Source organism: Aegilops tauschii, chromosome 5 (assembly GCF_002575655.3).
Source record: "Aegilops tauschii subsp. strangulata cultivar AL8/78 chromosome 5, Aet v6.0, whole genome shotgun sequence".
In the NCBI taxonomy this organism is placed as follows: Eukaryota; Viridiplantae; Streptophyta; class Magnoliopsida; order Poales; family Poaceae; genus Aegilops; species Aegilops tauschii.
In genome coordinates this window covers 557,823,717-557,843,698 of record NC_053039.3, presented here as the reverse complement: position 1 = coordinate 557,843,698, position 19,982 = coordinate 557,823,717, and the positions used below count along the sequence as shown (strand labels likewise).

Sequence of the window (19,982 nt, the reverse complement as noted above, 5' to 3'; positions counted from 1 at the left end):
GAAATGATGTAGAATTTCTGGAAAGCATAAAGGGTTGTTTGAAAGGAGTTTTCAAAGGAAGACCTGGATAAAGCTGCTTACATATTGGGCATCAAGATCTATAGAGATAGATCAAGACGCCCGATGATACTTTCAAAGAACGCACACCTTGACATGATTTTGAAAGAGTTCAAAATAGATCAGCAAAGAAGGAGTTCTTGGCTGTGTTACAAGGTGTGAGTATTGAGTAAGACTCAAGACCTGACCACAGCAGAAGAGAGAGAAAGGACGAAGGTCGTCCCCTATGCTTAGACGTAGGCTCTACAGTATGCTATGCTGTGTACCGCACATGAAGTGTGCCTTGCCATGAGTTAGTCAAAGGGTACAATAGTGATCCGGGAATGGATCACATGACAGCGGTCGAACTTATCCTTAGTATCTAGTGGACTAAGGAATTTTCTCGATTATGGAGGTGAAAAGGAGTTTGTCGTAAAGGGTTACGTCGATGCGAACTTTGACACTAATCCGGATGACTCTGAGTAGAAAACCGGATTCGTATAGTAGAGCAGTTATTTGAATGGCTCCAAGTAGCGCGTGGTAGCATCCACAAGATGACATAGATATTCGTAAAGCACACACGGATCTGAAAGGTTCAGACCCGTTGACTAATAACCTCTCTCACAAGCATAACATGATCAAACCAGAACTCATTGAGTGTTAATCACATAGTGATGTGAACTAGATTGTTTACTCTAGTAAACTCTTTGGATGTTGGTCACATGGTGATGTGACCTATGAGTGTTAATCACATGGTGATGTGAACTAGATTATTGACTCTAGTGCAAGTGGGAGACTGTTGGAAATATGCCCTAGAGGCAATAATAAATTGGTTATTATTATATTTCCTTGTTCATGATAATCGTTTATTATCCATGCTAAAATTGTATTGATAGGAAACTCAGATACATGTGTGGATACATAGACAACACCATGTCCCTAGTAAGCCTCTAGTTGACTAGCTCGTTGATCAATAGATGGTTACGGTTTCCTGACCATGGACATTGGATGTCGTTGATAACGGGATCACATCATTAGGAGAATGATGTGATGGACAAGACCCAATCCTAAGCCTGGCACAAGATCGTGTAGTTCGTTTGCTCAGAGCTTTTCTAATGTCAAGTATCATTTCCTTAGACCATGATATTGTGCAACTCTCGGATACCGTAGGAATGCTTTGGGTGTACCAAACGTCACAACGTAACTGGGTGGCTATAAAGGTGAACTACAGGTATCTCCGAAAGTGTCTGTTGGGTTGGCACGAATCGAGACTGGGATTTGTCACTCCGTGTAAACGGAGAGGTATCTCTGGGCCCACTCGGTAGGACATCATCATAATGTGCACAATGTGACCAAGGAGTTGATCACGGGATGATGTGTTACGGAACGAGTAAAGAGACTTGCCGGTAACGAGATTGAACAAGGTATCGGGATACCGACGATCGAATCTCGGGCAAGTAACATACCGATTGACAAAGGGAATTGTATACGGGATTGATTGAATCCCCGACATCGTGGTTCATCCGATGAGATCATCGTGGAACATGTGGGAGCCAACATGGGTATCCAGATCCCACTGTTGGTTATTGGCCGGAGAACGTCTCGGTCATGTCTGCATGGTTCCCGAACCCGTAGGGTCTACACACTTAAGGTTCGATGACGCTAGGGTTATAGGGAATAGATATACGTGGTTACCGAATGTTGTTCGGAGTCCCGGATGAGATCCCGGACGTCACGAGGAGTTCCGGAATGGTCCGGAGGTAAAGATTTATATATGGGAAGTCCCGTTTTGGCCACCGGAAGAGTTTCGAGCGTCACCGGTAATGTACCGGGACCACCGGAGGGTTCCAGGGGTCCACCGGGAGGGGCCACCAGCCCCGAAGGGCCCTATGGGCTGTATGTGGAGAGGGACCGGCCCCTTAGTGGGCTGGGCGCCTTCCCCCCCAAGGCCCATGCGCCTAAGGGTTTGGGGGAACCCTAAGGGGAGGCGCCCCCCTTGCCTTGGGGGGCAAGGCAACCCCCCTGGCCGCCGCCCCCTCCTCAGATTGGATCTGAGGGGGCTGGCCCCCCCTCTCCCTTGCCCCTATATATATGTGGGGGTGGGAGGGCAGCAGCAACCCAAGTTCTGGCGCAGCCCTTTCCCCTCTTCCATGTCCTCCTCCTCTCCCGCGGTGCTTGGCGAAGCCCAGCAAGATTACCACGCTCCTCCATCACCACCACGCCGTTGTGCTGCTGCTGGACGGAGTCTTCCCCAACCTCTCCCTCTCTCCTTGCTGGATCAAGGCGTGGGAGACGTCACCGGGCTGCACGTGTGTTGAACGCGGAGGCACCGTTCTTCGGTGCTTAGATCGGAATCAACCGCGATCTGAATCGCTACGAGTACGACTCCTTCATCCGCGTTCTTGCAACGCTTCCGCATTGCGATCTACAATGGTATGTAGATGCACTCCCCTTCCCTTCGTTGCTAGATTACTCCATAGATTGATCTTGGTGATGCGTAGAAAATTTTGAATTTCTGCTACGTTCCCCAATAGCTGCTACTAGGTGCACGATTCATGATATGTAGATATGTATACTGCTGGTAGGTACTCCTGAGCATGGTGACAAGTGATCGGTGCTGCAACAGGAGTCTGATGGCCATGCAATGGCAGCTGCTACTTAGATGTGTAATCTAGCCGGCAATGGTGAGAAGACTTTGATCTGGATATATTAGATGTAAGCTCCATACGCCATAGGAGGTCCTGGTGATATCAACCGGTGAGCTTTCCATCTCCACTCTCTAAGATAGATTGGTTCTGCATTATGCATCTGTCTTAGATAAGAAATCAATGTTTCTATCTGAATATTATCCCATCATTCTTTATTTGTCCAAATCAATTTAGGAGAAGAGATAGAGACAATGTAAAACGTAGGTTTGGGGGGAACTGGCTCAACCCTCAAAGGGGTGGTCTATCACATATATATATAATGATGACATACAAGTCCAATACCAATAAGGTATGGTTTACACAGTAAGGCTACAATACGTAGTCTAACACCCTCCCTCAATCTCAACTCACTCCTGAAGTATCTAGGAGGTTGAGATTGCGCCTACAGACCTCAAACATGGGAGAAGGTAGAGGCTTGGTGAAGATGTCTGCAAGTTGATCTTTTGAAGAGATAAACCTGACTTGTAGTAGCTTCTGTGCAACACGTTCCCTCACAAAATGATAGTCAATCTCAATGTGTTTAGTCCGTGCATGGAACACCGGGTTTGATGACAGAAACGTAGCACCAATGTTGTCACACCAAAGGACCGAAGGATGTGGCTGAGCAACTCCTAGCTCTCGAAGTAGGGACTCAATCCATATAAGTTCGGTAGTCGCATTGGCAACCGACTTGTACTCAGCTTCTGTGCTGCTGCGGGAAACAGTTGCTTGCTTGCGTGCACTCCAGGCGATCAGATTAGGACCCAAGAACACAGCATGTCCCCCCGTGGATCGCCTGTCATCTGGACACCCAGCCCAATCAGCATCAGAGAATGCAGAAAGAACTCCGGAGGAACTGGGGCGCAGGTGCAGACCAAAGGAGACAGTGAGACGCACATAGCGCAGTATGCGCTTCATAGCAGACCAGTGTACATCAGTAGGAGCATGAAGATACTGGCACACCCTGTTAACCGCAAAGGAGAGATCAGGACGCGTGATCGTCAGATACTGCAGGCCACCAACAATACTCCTGTACTCAGTAGCATCCTCAGGATAGAGAAGAGCACCATCAGCAGCAGAAAGAGTGTCAGTGGAGGACATGGGCATAGGCGATGGCTTGCACTTGAGCATACCAGCACGGTGCAAGAGATCAAGAGAGTACTTCTTCTGGGTGAGAGCCAAACTGCCACGAGACTGATTAGCGACCTCAATACCCAGGAAGAAATGAAGCTGTCCCAAATCCTTAACTGCAAAATCACGACCAAGTGCAGCCACCAGAGCATCAGCAGCCGTCGGAGAAGAGCTCACCAGAACAATATCATCCACATACACAAGGAGGTACATGGTCACACTCGGTCGCTGAAACAAGAACAGTGAAGTATCAGCTGTTGAAGGAATGAACCCATGAGTGTGTAGAGCTGAAGCCAGGCGAGCATGCCAGGCACGGGGAGCCTGCTTCAGTCCATATATGGCCTTCGTCAGATGACAAAGATGATGAGGCTGAGTGTGATCAATAAATCCAGGTGGCTGCCGCATGTAAACCTCTTCTTCAAGTAATCCATGAAGAAAAGCGTTCTGCACATCAAGCTGGCGGAGAGACCATCCGCGAGAAACTGCCAGAGACAGAAGAAGTCGAATAGTGGTAGGCTTGACAACTGGGCTGAATGTATCCTCACAATCCAGGCCCTGACGCTGTTTAAAGCCCTTAGCCACGAGGCGTGCATTGTAGCGCTCAATGGAACCATCTGCATGTTTCTTCACCTTGAACACCCACTTCGAATCAATGATGTTGACGCGAGACGGAGGAGGAACAAGTGTCCAGGTCCTATTCTTCATAAGAGCATGATATTCTTGTTCCATAGCAGCCAGCCAGTGTGGAATACTCATAGCGGCTTGATAACTGCGTGGTTCGGCGGTTGGATCATCCACAGCATGAGCAAGACAAGCAGCAAGATAGGTGACCGTGCCATCGGTGCGCTCCATGGGATGAACAATGCCACTGCGGCTGCGAGTGTGTGGACGCCGCGGAGGAGCAAACACCGGGGCCGGCGGGATGTCCGGAGCAGGTGAGGCCGGTCCAGGGGACTCCGGCGATGAGGGACCGGGTGACGGCGGGTCGGGCGACGGCAGACCAGGCGACGTAGGCCCCAGCGACGTGTGAGCCGCTGCAGACCCAGGCGAAGGAGGCACCAGGGACGCCCGCGCGGATGGCGAAGGCGACGATGGAGGGGAGTCCGGGCGAGGAGTCGGCAACGAAGACTGCTCAGAGGAGGCCGTCGCAAGCTCTGGCCCGGTCGCAGTAGCCAGCATGGGCTCCGGCCCAGGCGCGGTTGAAGACGGGGCGCCCGGTGTGGGGTCGAGGACGGGAGGCGGTGCATCCACCGGCCGATCGACGCGCACCACAGGCGACGTAGCAGGTCCGTCAGGGAGGAGTTCCAGGCGAGCTCCACGTCCAATTCCTGCACCATGATTAGGTAACAACACAGGCGAATGTGCAACATCTTCAAATTGGCCAGACATACGAGGAGATGAATGCATAGATGGTGCTGTGAAGGATGACTGAGGCATGGCAGAAAAGGGGAAGACGGTCTCACCAAAAACAACATCCCGGGATATGTAGACTCGATTGGTTGGGACATGGAGACACTTGTAGCCTTTATGGAGAGAACAATACCCTAAGAACACACACTTTTTGGAGCGAAACTCAAGTTTGCGATCATTATAAGGACGAAGATGAGGCCAGCAGGCACACCCGAACACCTTAAAAAAGGTATAGTCAGGAGTTTCACCTAAGAGAAGCTCAATAGGAGTTTTCATATTAAGAACACGCGTAGTTAATCTGTTAATGAGAAAACACGCGGTAGCAAAAGCATCACTCCAAAAACGAAAGGGTACAGAAGCATGAGCAAGAAGTGTGAGGCCGGTCTCAACTATATGACGATGTTTGCGCTCAACAGCGCCATTCTGCTGATGTGTATACGGGCATGATAAACGATGAGAGATCCCAAGCTTATTAAAGAAAGTGTTGAGGTTGCGATATTCGCCCCCCCCCCAATCCGACTGAACATGAATAATTTTATGCTTGAGTAGACGTTCAACATGCAATTGAAACTGTATGAATATATCAAACACATCAGATTTGCGCTTAAGAAGATAAAGCCACGTGAAGCGACTATTGGCATCAACAAAACTGACATAATAGTTGTGACCACTAACAGATGTTTGTGCCGGACCCCACACATCAGAAAACACAATTTCAAGATGGTTATTTACTTCTCTAGTAGATGAAACAAAAGGTAGCTGATGACTCTTGCCTTGTTGACAGGCATCACACATGGACATCTCTTTATTGCTAGACACTAATGGCAGCTCATGACGGTGGATTATGTGGCGAACGATGGGTGTGGCGGGGTGACCAAAGCGAGAGTGCCACTGGGAAGGCGACACACGAACACCGCTGAAGACGCACGGGGCGGATGGATCCTCCAAACGGTCCCGGGTTGCTCGATCCTTAACAAAAAGATTAAAAGGGTGAAATTCACATAGGACATGATTATCAAGGGTGAGCTTAGGGACAGATAAAAGATTACGAGTCACCGAGGGCACCCGTAAAACATTACGAAGATGGAGCTGCCTAGAGGGGTGACTAGTTAAAAGAGATGCTTGGCCAATGTGAGAGATGGGCATACCTACACCATTGGCGGTGTGAACCTGATCGTGCCCGTAGTAGGGCTGGTAGGTGGAGTGTTTGTTGAGCTCGTTCGTCATGTGATCCGTGGTGCCGGTGTCCATGTACCAGGCTGGATCAACAGGGTAGGATGGTCTGTATCCCTGCTCGACGCGCGGGTCCTTGCCCTTGGCGGCGATGTGGGTAGACGGGGCGGCAGCAATGTGGGCAGCCGGGGCGGTGGCGGGAGGACCGAAGTCTGCCATGGCAAACTGGCGCTCGTTTCCCTTGCCGTCGTTGCTGGTGCCAAGGAAGCTCCTCTGAAAGCGGCGGTGACACTTGGAGGCAACATGGCGTTCACGACCACATAGCTGGCACACCACCCTAGTGTTAGGGCCCCCACCCAGGGTCGATGCAGGGGGCGGGGCTGCCTTGCCAGGTGACGGGGCAGGGGGGCGCTGGCCGTGAGAGGCCCAGAAGGCCGCCGGCTGGGCGGTGATGGTGGCGGAGGAGCAACGAGCCTCGACGCGTTGGTCGGTGAAGAGGAGGCGTGAGTAGAGCTCGTGAGGAGGCATCGCTGGCTTGGCGTTGTGAACGGCCTCGGCAAGATTGTCGTAGTCGACGTCAAGGCCTTTGATGACGAAGCCAGCGAACTCCTCATCGCTAAGCGGCCGACCAATAGAGGTGAGCGTGTCCGCCAGCACCTTCATCTTTTTGAAGTAGGTCGTGGCGGAAGTGTCCAGCTTCTTGATGTCGGCGAGCTCACTGCGAAGGGCCATGGAGCGGGAGGTAGAGACCTGGGCAAAGGCGTGCTCCAGGGTCGTCCAGGCGTCCATGGAGGTGGCGGCGAAGAGACAAAGGCCAGCGACCCCGTCGCCGAGGGAACCCTAGACGGCAGAGAGGATCGCCTGGTCCTGCTGCACCCACATACGATGTTCCGGGTTGATGGCTGGGCCGTGGACGGTAGGGATGACCTGCGGAGGACACGGTAGCGAACCATCAACAAACCCTAGGAGAGACCGGCTGCGTAGCAGCGGTAGGACCTTGGCGCGCCAAAACAAGTAGTTGTTCGGCGTGAATCGGATGGCGATCAAGTTGTCGAAGTGGAACAGCCCGGTGGGCGTGATTGCGCCAGCAGCAGGGACGGTTGGCGGCAGAGCCGCGACAGGATCCACGGCCGCGACCGATGCCGCGGGTGGCGCCGCGGGCAGGGGCGGGATCGCGGCCGCAGGCAGCGTCGCGAGCGTGGCCGCGGGCGGAACCTCCCCCGAGGCCGCCGGGAGGACGGCAAGTGATGAGGAAGCAGCCGCGGGTGGCGCCGCGGGCAGGATCGCCGTCGTGGCTGCGGAGGTTGCAGGCGACGGCGGCGGGATTGGAGCTGAGAACATGGAGCCCACAGCGGTGGTGCCAAAGAACTGGGGCACCGACGGAGCCAGGGGCGAGGTGGGAGGTTGAGGAGGGCGGCAAGCGACGCGGGGATGCACCCGGAGCTGGTAGCGCCCGAAGCGGAAGCGGTCATGGCATCGGCAGCGGCGGCGCGGCCCTAGGGTTTAGGGTTTGTGGCGCGGCGGCGGCGGCGACGGTGGATGGGGTGGAGGACCTAGGTTAGACTCGATACCATGTAAAACGTAGGTTTTGGGGGAACTGGCTCAACCCTCAAAGGGGTGGTCTATCACATATATATATAATGATGACATACAAGTCCAATACCAATAAGGTATGGTTTACACAGTAAGGCTACAATACGTAGTCTAACAGACAAGAACAAGTTACTGGTGTGGTTCATTTGGGACATTCAGTACTTATTCTATACTGCTTTGTTTTAGGTGATGAAATAAAGAGAAGAAATTCCTATGATCTACTTTGAATACCTCTTGTGTTGGGTTTGGTCTTCATTCAATCTCCAAATTATATAGTTTGCTAAGATTTTCCTTTTTGCAAATTTGATCGTTTAATGATGTGTACGTCAGCATCCGTCTCCCACTGGTTGTGTCCCTTGCACGCTCACGGATAGCAGCGGCATCTGCGGACGAGGAGGACTATCCTGTGTTTATTCCGACGAGCATTGCAAGCTCTGAAATGTACTCCCTCCGTCCTGAATTACTTGTCACAAGAACGGATAGAAATGGATATTACCGTGACAAGGCCGCGCGCTCACGGATAGCAGCGGCGTCTGCGGAAGAGGACTATCTTGTGTTTATTCTGACGAGCGTTGCATGCTCTGAAATGTACATATTAACGTGACAAGGCCGCGCCGTCTCAATTCTTGGCTTCTACCGCAATCACACTGGAATAGTGTTGCGCGTCTTCTGTGCCGATGTTGTTGTGTTCTACCTCCACGCTTCGCCGTTGTCATTCCATCCGCCGCAATTGCAAGTGTTTGTGGATGGATTTTCTATTTGCCGCATATGCTCTGCCCCCTCGGTATGGGACAACAAGGAGAAAGCTGGGTAGGGAGAACAACAAGTCTTCTGCAAGTGAAAAATTGGGAAGAAAATGTTTGGCTTGGACGAGGAGGTTCATGGGTCGGAAACCATATATTTGATTTTGCTCTATGTGTATTTATCAAAAACATGGCATCATTTTTATGATGTCTTGGTACACCTTTTATTGTTCAGTAGGGTCTTGACACTTAAGTGAACAAGTTACACCCGATCTTTTGTGATTCCGTAGCGTAGCACGGGCATCTTACTAGTAAATGTATAAGAGCAACTCCAAAGGGCCGACCCATTTCGTCCGCCTGCGTCCATTTGGGTCGGCGCGGACAAAAGTGGCGGCCCAACGCGCCGACCCAAACCCAAATCACGTCCGCGCCGACGCATTTGCGGCCCAAATTTGCGCCCCAAATGCGTCGGCGCGGACGCCGAACGGACGATTCACGTGCCTTCTCGCTATCCGTCGCGTCCCCACATGGCGGCCGTCCAACTACCCGCTGCCCATGCGGTCAGCTTAATTTATGACGACGGGCCCACGCGTCAGCGACGGCTCTCGTCCTTTTTTAAGCCGACCGTGCGGCGGGGCCGTCCTCATCCAAACTCGCCGTCCACATCTGCCATCCTTTGCTCCCTCGTCGCTGGCAAACCCTAGCCACCACAACCACAGCGAGATGGGCCTCTTCTCCGGCGCCAGCGGCAGCAAGGCCAAGGGAAAGTCCCCCGCCATCCCTTTCCCCTCAGAGTTCCTCCCACCTCCGCCGGTGCCGGCGCCTCGCCGGCAGAGGCAGCGCGTGAACATGCCAGTGCACCAGGCGGAGTGGTACTGGCAGCACCGCCAGCCTCTGCGGTATCCCGACGTGACGCTGCCGCACGACTAGCATCTGGATCCAGATAGGATCCCAGTGCCGGCGGCGCCGCGGACGGCTCGTGCTCACACAGAGGAGGTGCGGCCCCGGCGGTCGCTGCTGACGCCGGAGCAGCGCCGCGACCCCGCCTACGCAACCGACTCACCAAACTGGGCGAGGTGGTTCGCGTTCGAGCACGAGGAGGCGAGGCGACGGGGCGTGCGCGAGGTCGGCCGGAGGTCGCCGCCACCGACGCTCGTCGTCCGCGAGGAGGACCAGGCGGCCCTTGCGGCCGTCTACCAGGAGAGCGAGGAGGACGAGCGGCACAGAGCGAAGGCGGCGGAGGCGGAAGAGGAGGCTCGGTACGAGGCGGCAATGGCGTAGGCCCTTGCCCTCTCCGCGGCGGGCGACAGCGTGGTGCCGCCGGTGGCCCCGCCATCCCTCATCAAGCCGGAGCCGGAGTGGGAGCCGTCCCCCATCGAGCGCTACTCCTGGACGGGAGTAGTGCGCGAGTGGGTATGCGCGCCGCCGGTCTTGATGAGGGCGACGCCAGCGCAGGAGCAGGCGTACCTCGAGATGTGGCGCCAGCGCCGGCTGACAGAGGAGCGCCGTTGCGGCGAGTACGAGGAGATGCTCGAGCGCGACCTCAAGGAGGAGCAGCGCGAGGCCGAGGAGGAGGCGCGCCAGGCCGCGACTGCACAGGCGGCCGCACCCCCCCCCCCCCCCCCCGCCCCGGCACTGCCCGACATGACGGCGCTCTGGAACACGGCGTTCGCCTGGGCCGGGCTGGCGCCGACGCTCATCGACCTCACGGACCCCGAGGACGACGCCGACGTCGCATAGGTCAGCGCGCCGCCTCGTAGTTTATGCTGTTTTTTATTTTTTTTAAATGCAAATGTGGACGCGTGGACTCTCGCCGGCCTTCGTGGCCGGCTTTAATATTTAATTAATGTTGTTTCTCTTTTTTTAATATGCATGTGTTTATTTATTTTTTTGCGCCGTTAAAATGGGTTCAGGCCAGCGTTGGGCGTACACGCCGACCCAAATGCGGAAGCGGGCATCCGTGTCCGACTGGCCGACCCAAACGGACAAAAAGCGGACGAAATCGCCGTTCATTTGGGTCGGCCCGTTGGAGTTGCTCTAAGCTGCTCGGTTTAAGATAAATCTGCTTTATCAAATATTGTACTACATGCCATCTGATCCCGCTGCAATTTCTAACGTGTCAAGTCGGGCCAGGGACGGAGGAAGGAAGTTCATATGAGGGGGGCCAATGATGCATGTATGTTCATTGGAGGGGGGGCATGGGGGGAGCCATGGCCCCAGCTCGCCCTGTGCTCGGCAACCGTGGACGCCTCTTCCAAGAAACCAAGATTTCAGAAAATTCAAAGTACTAGTTTGATCAAATTCCGTTGTAAGGGCCTGGCTGTATGCTAGTCATCTGAAAAATTACTTTGAGTAAGTCATTTTTAAGGTCATTAGACTAAGATTCAATGGCCGCCCTTTTCCCTCTTCCTCCTTCAATTGTTCCTCTTCCCACTAAGTCAACTTACATATAACTAGTAAGTATGCAGGTGTAACGCACGTATAATAGTATAAATATTTCCTGAGTCATCATACTTATTTTGAATCTTAATTGGGAATCGATTCCCCTCGACCGGCTGATTTTGTGGCTCCCATTCGCCGCTTCGCTCGCAAAACACATGTCCCACGTGACACGCCCCTGGCTCCTGATGTTTTTCTTTGGCAACTTCTGCAACATTACCAACGTTGTAGAAGTTTCCCCCATAACATCAACTATGTTGCAAAAAGGTGAAGATGATTTATTTTTTTGCAAACCCCGCTACAAAAAATCTGCAACAAAACCTGAGTTGCAAAAAAAAACTGCAACAAGACCTTTACTGCAGAAATTTTCTGCAACAAGACCTATGTTGCAATGACGGAGGGCGCTGATACGTTAAATCCGCGAGCCAGCCGATCTTTTAGAAAGATCAGCCGGCGAACGGGTAGCATACCCCATCTTAATTTGAACTAATAAATGTAGGTTTTGTAGATAATGTTTTTTTTCATATGAGCACCATATCTCAATGAACTTCTCAACCATGAAGACTTAGCAAAAACACATCACATACAACAGTACCTTGCCAATTTTGTCCCACAACATGGCACTTAAGTAACACACACATAGACAACATCTTGGTCATCGGCTCTGGATCCATATGCCAACAAAATGTGAAGACATTGAGCATATTTGATCTATTATCATAACACCATCCTTTACGGAAGCAACAAACCATGTGTATTTAACTTTCATATATAACTATTATTTCTCCTTAAATCTTAAGCTTAATCATACCTTCGTTGATGCTATGCACCTTCAGTGTAAACCACTAAATTAGGAACCGTCAAAGTATCAATAAATAGGGTACACAATTAACCTTGCAAAATGCATCTCCATGTATCACAATCTATAGATACAGTGTTACCATGACTTTGTGTAATCAAACAATAAAATTAACAACAACAATGATATATTAAATATAGAAAAAAAATGCATAATCGTGAAGCTCCCCATGCCCTACAACCCATCAATCACCTCAAGTCCTTGTAACGCAGAAAAATACAGAAACAAAAATGAAAATGAAAATAGAATAACTGAAAGTAGACTTCAACATGTGGTGAGACCTTGTACCTCCTGCACAAAGAGGAGATGTAAATCCGAAAGAAGAAATGCCAAACACATTAGATGGTAAGAAAACAAGTAATGAATAATTGTATATTTCACATATACTATAGTAGCCTCAAACATTTTTATCCCTCGGAAATGGAGTAGAATATTAAAGCCCATAGCGAAAAAAAGCAATGTATCAAAGCACATATGTCCCAAGCTCATGCAGCTGTGCACTATACTACTCATCCACATGCAAGCAGCGGCAACAAGCACACACACGATCATCAGCGTTCCAACCAGCAGCAGTAGCATCTCCCGCGATTCATTCACTTGACTTCGCAGGATAAGTAGATTAGGCCTCCTGAATCCTGACTCACCCATGGTAAGCACAAGTTGGAGGCATAATAATCCCCTCATTTAAATGGATTACCGCATTCCTTTTATATAAATGCTTTAAATAAGTATGTAAGAACATAAACTAATTTCATTCTTCTAGGGGTGCAGAGTACAATAGAGGCTAAAAAATGAAATATAAAGGGAACACTTAATATATTTTTTGCTGAGACAATTAGCTGATAAAATCTGAAATAATAAGCAATAAGAATAATCAGGCATGCAGTACTTATATAAAAAAATATTTAGCAAGCTTGGAGGGCTCATTCTACTACCCCAATAACAGCGAGTTAAGCTAAACCTGACAGGTACGCACATTGTGCATCTCTACTGACATAATTCAATGAAAGCACATTACAAAGCCCATTAGAAGTAATATCATTATCAAGCTCAAGCCTGGAATGAAATTCGACAATTCAACTCATCCTAAGAAGACAATTTATATCCGAGACACCAATCATATGGATACCACCACATTCGACAACTCTACTTAGAAACACACAAATAATTTTAACAATGAGCGTTTTTGTCTATTCTCATAATTTCATATTTTTTAAACCCACATACGATTGGTGCCAACTTCGATCTGTAAGAATTATTCTGACTCACCAACAGATCATCACGCTCAGGATCATCATCAATAAAGAGTAAATGCTTGTTTATCTTCAAGCGGCGGCATAATGATGTTACCTATCAGAGATGAGTACATATATGAAGTTACTTGATCAAGAAATAGTCATATATGTAGTTACTGATCCGGCTGCTGAATGATAGCATGACGATATTCATGTACTGATCAATAGCTAGGAAGCAACCAGTAAAAAAATAAACAAATAATAGCTCAAGTTGTGGACTGCAAATTGCATTTTTGGGAGTAATTCATAGAAAAAGGATGGATACTTGCATCTGGTTACCATAGGTGAATGCTGAAACAAAGAACCTGGGAACTGTATGTATTAAAGGCAGGAGGGTAGAAAACTTCTGCGCACCTTCTTTCATATGGATACTATCCAAGTTGTGATTATCATATGCTTTAACCCTTAGAAAGAGGCCTACAAAGGAGAACCAAGAAGACCATCACGTCACACATGAGTTAATAAACTGAATGTTGTTACCTGGCTGAGAAAATGTACCTTTAGGTCTGTAGGGAGATAATTATGCACAAACTATTCCAACAACTTGACAGTTACTCATACATCTGTTCACCTACGAAGAAGGAATTATAAATCAGACGCCCCATTATTTCAAATCTTCCTCAGAGAAATCACTGCAGAATTACATAGCACAAAGTTTCAGAAGAACTAATAGGCACGTTTTTGTAAATTTCTCGAGGGGTGATGGTCCTGTCGCTACAAAAATCTTGCGTGGTTTGCAAAAAAGCAGAATAATCATTGTCGCTCATGTAAGGGTATGACTGCAGTCATGAGGTAATCGAATACCAAGTTAGCAACCACAGGCAAACACAAGGAGCAACCATGAGAACCTTTTCAGCACCTACAGGTCTGGAAAGAATATCCATTAGTTTTTGTATCAAGGGGTTGACAACAAGGGCTTTGACATCAGCATCTACATTGCCATTGCCTTCGACGGGGCTACGACCTTCAGTAAAGTTCAAGTAGCCCTGTTTAACTGTAGCCCAGCCCTGGGATAGTTTCAGTGCCGCCTCTATGCAGTTTTCAGGGCAGATGTTCCTTTTTTCAACATCAAGGTCAGCACTGCATTCGGGAATTGTATTAATGTGATCAACAAGGCAACCATACCAACTGGTAGAGAGAACTTATTCAGAACATACATACCTGTTTTTTCGAATCTCGGTCGTGGTCTTGATGAAGTCTTGGTACACGTCGCTGGGGAGGTTGGTTGTATAGCATATATGTTGTATAGTCTCCAGCAACATTCTTTACCTTTCACAAAAGGGGTCAAAAGAATACAGGTCTTGATGAACTCCATCTGCTTGATGCCCTTGAATGCCTGCGGGGGCAGTGGGATGAGGTTCCGCCCACGTGTCACCAGGCTTTACCGTCCAGTTGCTGGTTGGCGAGCCAGGACCTCCCGACGGCCTTGTTTGTGTCGGAAATGCTGGAGACGATCTACCACCGAAGTCGACTGCAACTGCGACCGCCGCCGCCGCCCCGGATCCGGTCGCCTCCGCATCTTCCCAGCACTGACAGAAGCGCTGCGTCCTTCCCGGGCTCCTCCGTGTCTCCTCGCTTCGCCACAAGCCGTCGCCGCCGTCGCCTTGAACGGATCCGGCGAGATCCTCCGCCGACACCTGGATCCCCGCATCCCCGACCGCCTCGAGCCACGGGACCCGCACTCTCCCGCACGGCCAGCAGTCGCGGACTCCGCGCTTAAAGAGAAGCTGGTGTGCGTTAGGCGGTGGCCGAGGTGGTGGCCGAGTGGAGGACCGCCGGGGGGCGAGCCGCTCCAAAGGACGGCAGCGGGGGTGCCTGATTGTAGCGTCTGTAACTTTTTAGATGACCCACGATGAGGCTTTCCTGTGCGTGTGTTTGAGCTTAGAAGCGGCAGGAGGCAGGACATGATGCATAGAAGGAAATTATTTGCGTGATTTCAGCATCAGGATCATTGCCTTCCGTGATTGTAGGGGATGCGGGATCGCAGCGGACGCAGCCTCTCCTGGTGGAATACGGTCAGTCATCGGAAATTGGTAAGTGCACACCATAAAAATATTTGATCAATGATGACTGTTAGATTTAGACTTCTGAACCTAATTGTGTGGTCTAGATTGGTTCGTGCGGTATTGTGGGACTAATTACGGGGTACACGTAAGAAAGTTCTTGTTCGATTGTTTAATTGTAGTGGAGATTATTATCCCATTGTAGATGAATTTCAAACAAACCTAAATTAGGTTTGAATTTTGTGAGAATATTTGCTGCAGCTTCATGGTAAAAAGTATTTCAATATGGGAATCCTGAATATTTCATCGTAGTGTACGACCAACTCTAGCAGAGTGGTCACATCGGGCTAATTGAGATAGTAACGGACGATGTGATGATTTTGGCTCAAAAACCATTCTAGCAGAGTCGTCATTCATCACCTAGTCGCCGAAGTAAACGAGGGCACGCCATATCCAGCATGCAGGCATCCATATTTGAAGGTTTTGGGGCGCTCGTGGAGGACGCTCCATCTACTAACCACTCGCGGGGGAAGAAAGTTTCACCTCCCTGCTCGTCCTCGCGCGCGACCCATTAATGGCGGCCGCCCGCGTGCCAACCGCTTGCAGCTATTCCCGCCACATTTTTTCGCCGCCTGCGGCTATAAAATGGTGTCGCCATGTACAAATAGCTCTTAGGTGGTTTTTGGTTCTCTAGTCCTAGGACTTTTTCTAGTCCCTAGGACTTTTTGAAAAAGACTCTTAAGGAGGTGCTTCTAAGGACTTTTAGCAAAGAGTCCCAAAAAAGTCCCACCCTGTTTGGTTTGCTAGGGACTTTTTCTAGTCCCAACACAAAAAAGTCCCTGGAACCAAACACCCCCTTATCCCTGCCACCCCACGGCCTTCACTTTCCTCTCCTCCGTTCACGACCTCCACTCCAGTCCCCTCTACTCACAACCTCCACTACTTCCCTCCTCGCGGCCAGACTGGGTTTCGCTCTCGAAGGAGAAGAAGTGACCGCCCTCATCGGCGAGGAGCAGGAGGAGTTGGATCAACACTGTTACTTGAAATTATGACAAGCATCAGGTGGGACACCCACATAGAAGTCTGCCTTGATGCTTATTATTACAGTGTTGGGCATCTTCGTTGAAATCGAGCAATGCAGTTGAAATCGCCACCCACAACGGGATTAGTTGCCCTTGGGATCGTCTCTGCCCTCGCCGAAGTGCTCTTCTTCGTCCAAGATCTCGCCGCGTCCGTGACCGACGGCCTCCACATGTAACAGCCGCCGTGCTCAGCCTTTGCTGATTGTTAATGTGGTTTAACTAAATGTGTTTTTTAGTCCAATTTGAGATTGAGAAAAAAGGTTGTACCATGGACAAATGGTCACATAATAGGGAGGATGTCAATATGCCAATTCTTAGAGCACCTATAGCCGGGCGCCCCAAACCCGCTTAAACTTCCGGGCGGATGGCCCAGTCCCTTACCGGTCACAAAACCATGCCCCGGACGGGCTCCTTAAACAGGCCTCAAATGCCTGGGCTGACCGGCACCCCTCACATCCAGCCCGAATCTGGGGTGGATATGGGGCGCCCGGGCGACCCAACAGCCCGACCCGACCGCAAATTACACCAAATCCACCAAACCCTTTCTCGCCCACCCGCTGCCCTCCTACCAAACCCCACGTCGAACATGGATTTCATTTAAGTGTGTCCGGTTTGCTGAACTATGATTTGTTTTTGCTTTGTCACGAACGGTCGAATTCGAACAATTTTGTATCGTATGATCGACGTGCATGGATTGCATGAATTTAAGAATCGGTATTTGACGTATGTGGATGTGCGGGGCAACATATGAGGGGCCGACGGGCGCTGTCCGCGGGCGGATAGGAGGCCGGATTTGCGTCCCGTTGTAGATGCTCTTACTTTGTGTTTTGCCTGGCCGCTTTTGTGGTACTCCCTCCGTTCATTTTTATCGGGTCTTGAAGGCATTTCAAACAGTGTGCAAAATAACTTATTTTAAGTTGTCTGAAACGACTTATAAAAGTGAACCGAGGGAGTAGTACATACCGAATGGACTTTATATGCACACGAAGGCTGTCAATACGACGACTCGTAAGGATTTGTGACAATTTTAGCTGATGGATTCATGGGGCGATCCATCACTCTGGAAGTCAAGCTTTGACGCAACGCGCTGCGCTCTAGGCTTTATGATCTTCTGTGGTTGGAGAGGGGCAAGATGGCGTCGCTTTCGTGGCGCAAGGCAGTGCCCCAAGGGCCAGGAGAGGAGCCCATCACGGACCGGTCAGCCCGTGCGCATTGACAGATGCAAGCATGTGCGGCCTCGCTCCGTCATCTTCATCTTCTCCACCCTTCGCTGTCGCCTCCCGCCTTCCTTCCACCTGCGCCACGCCGCCGCCATGGACCCCGCCCACCCAAGCTCGGTGCACATATATAACCAGCTCCACTGGCTAAGCCCAAAGCCACACACCCACACACGAACTATTTCACACCACTTCACCGCCGACAAAAACAGAGAAACAAAGTCCACATCTCCATTATGTGCAGCTCCGATCATTTCGCCAGTAATAATGACTTGTACCTTCAGCCCAATCATCAGAGGGGGGCTGGGATCATGGAGGCCTGCGATCTTGACAGAAGTGGGCACGGGCAGAGCCGGCATGGCCAGGAGGCGGAGGAGCACCGGTCGGACCCGAGCGCGGCGCTCACCACGTACCTGACCTTCCTGGAGCACAAGATCGGGCACCTCCGCGGGATCCTCTGCTCCACGCCGCGCCACCCGCAGCAGCAGCGTGCCATCGTCTCCGCCGAGCTCCGCTGCATAATCGTGCAGCTCGTCTCCATCGCCAACTACCTCGACTCCGACTCCGGCGCCGGCGCGGCGGACGCGTCCCCGTTCGAGCCCAGCGAGGAGAGGTCGCCGTCGCTGTCGAACGGCACCCACGACGACTCCGGCGACGGCCACGCCGAGGCCGCCGGCGAGGAGGAGATTGAAGGGGAGGGGCCGTACGAGGTGGTGCAGATCGAGAAGGAGGAGATCCTGGCGCCGCACGCGCACTGCTGCAAGGTGTGCGGCAAGGGGTTCAAGCGCGACGCCAACCTGCGCATGCACATGCGCGGCCACGGCGACCAGTACAAGGCGCCCGGCGCGCTCGCCAGGCCCGGCTCGCCGGCGCCGGGGGCGGGGACGGGGAGGCGCTTCTTCTACTCGTGCCCCTACGCCGGGTGCAAGCGCAACAGGGAGCACAGGGACTTCCAGCCGCTCAAGACGCCCGTCTGTGTCAAGAACCACTACCGCCGGAGCCACTGCGACAAGAGCCACGTCTGCCGCCGCTGCGGCGTCAAGCGCTTCTCGGTCCTCGCCGACCTCCGCACCCACGAGAAGCACTGCGGCCGCGACCGCTGGGTCTGCTCCTGCGGCGTCTCCTTCTCCAGGAAAGACAAGCTCTTCGCCCACGTCGCCATCTTCGACGGCGGCCACACGCCCGCTCTGCCGCCCAGCGACGACGAAGCCATCGGCCATTGCACTGCCGCCACTGCCATTGACAGCATCCTCGTGCCCAGCTCCGGTCAGCCGCTGCCGGTCAGCGGTGGCGAAGCGGTGAACGTGGTGGACCAGAGCTTCTCCGGTCAAATGCTCGATGGTCTCAGCTTCTCCGGCGCCAAAGGGGGCATGGATGACGGCCGAGCAAAGCTCTCCTCCCCGATCGGCATTGACTTCTGTGACTTCGATGGATTCGACCTGTTGGGAGCAGTTGCAATGGACTTCAATTTCTGATATCAGAGGATAGATTAATCTAGAAACTCTCTCAACCTGATGATGAGTAACTAGAAAATTTTATGTTGAACCAAATTGGTTGGCACTAGCCTGCACAGCAATTAGGAAACAGTGGGTTCTAAAAGAAAGGAAATAGTGGACTGATTAATCTACTCCTGCAATTTAATAGCATTGATTTTTTTATTAATCTGAAGGGAATTGAGATGCTAAAGTGACAGATAACGATCCAATTGTACATAATGATCCAACTGAACTTAATGAAAGCATCATTAGGCTGGAATGGCAACTTTTGCCAAGTTACTTGGCTGGAGAACTTTGGGACTTGCTTCAGTTGCAGGCATTATTCAGTAGTTCAGAGGTCAGACTTCCATGTTCATCATATATGATAATCACAATCATCAATAAGCGTATACAGTGACTAGAGTTATGCAATTTCAAGTTTAGCTTGAAGGTAGATTTTTTTTTGTTGACAAAGGGAATATATTAATATCGCGAAGATACCAATTACACTCGGCCTCTGCAACAACGAAATGTCCTAAAGACATTACGGATGCACACAGCCCAAAAAATTAAAGAAGAAAAATAAACAAAAGATCCCGCTACGATGGTCAATTTATTGTAGCTGCAACACAAACCACCACCAAGACAACACCCCGAAATTCAAATTCTTCAAAAACGACGCCTCCAAAAAGAAAATGGTGCACAAGCGCCATCGTCGCCCGATCATAGATCTTAGGTTTTCACCCTGAGTAAATCCACGCTCTCAAAACAATGCCTTCAACAAGGTCATTGCCAAGCACAACCAGTTAAGGCCGGACCTTGGGTTTTCACCCTGAAAG

General features: G+C 51.0%; 1 protein-coding gene and 1 long non-coding RNA gene across 3 annotated transcripts; one reads left to right on the top strand and one right to left on the bottom strand.

Annotated features, from left to right (window-relative positions):
• Positions 1–12,106: 12,106 nt before the first annotated feature.
• On the bottom strand, positions 12,107–15,355 carry LOC120965438 (uncharacterized). 2 transcript variants are annotated; one of them, XR_006664745.1, is made up of 5 exons: positions 14,528–15,355; positions 13,865–14,446; positions 13,721–13,783; positions 13,341–13,421; positions 12,107–12,706 (listed from the first exon to the last, which is right to left on the bottom strand). It is a non-coding gene; the product is annotated as an uncharacterized lncRNA (long non-coding RNA). The 2 variants fall into 2 exon arrangements; XR_005758394.3 differs by having other exon boundaries at positions 12,107–13,421; positions 14,528–15,354.
• A 2,476-nt stretch (positions 15,356–17,831) lies between these two features.
• On the top strand, positions 17,832–19,575 carry LOC109774653 (zinc finger protein STOP1 homolog). Its single transcript, XM_020333399.4, has one exon. It carries the CDS (start codon positions 17,905–17,907, stop codon positions 19,141–19,143), a length of 1,239 nt encoding a protein of 412 aa, XP_020188988.1. The 5' UTR covers positions 17,832–17,904; the 3' UTR covers positions 19,144–19,575.
• Positions 19,576–19,982: the final 407 nt, after the last annotated feature.

Excerpts from the sequence above, each read along its gene's own strand:
- LOC109774653 (XM_020333399.4), top strand. The coding sequence starts at position 17,905 with ATGTGCAGCTCCGATCATTTCGCCAGTAATAATGACTTGTACCTTCAG.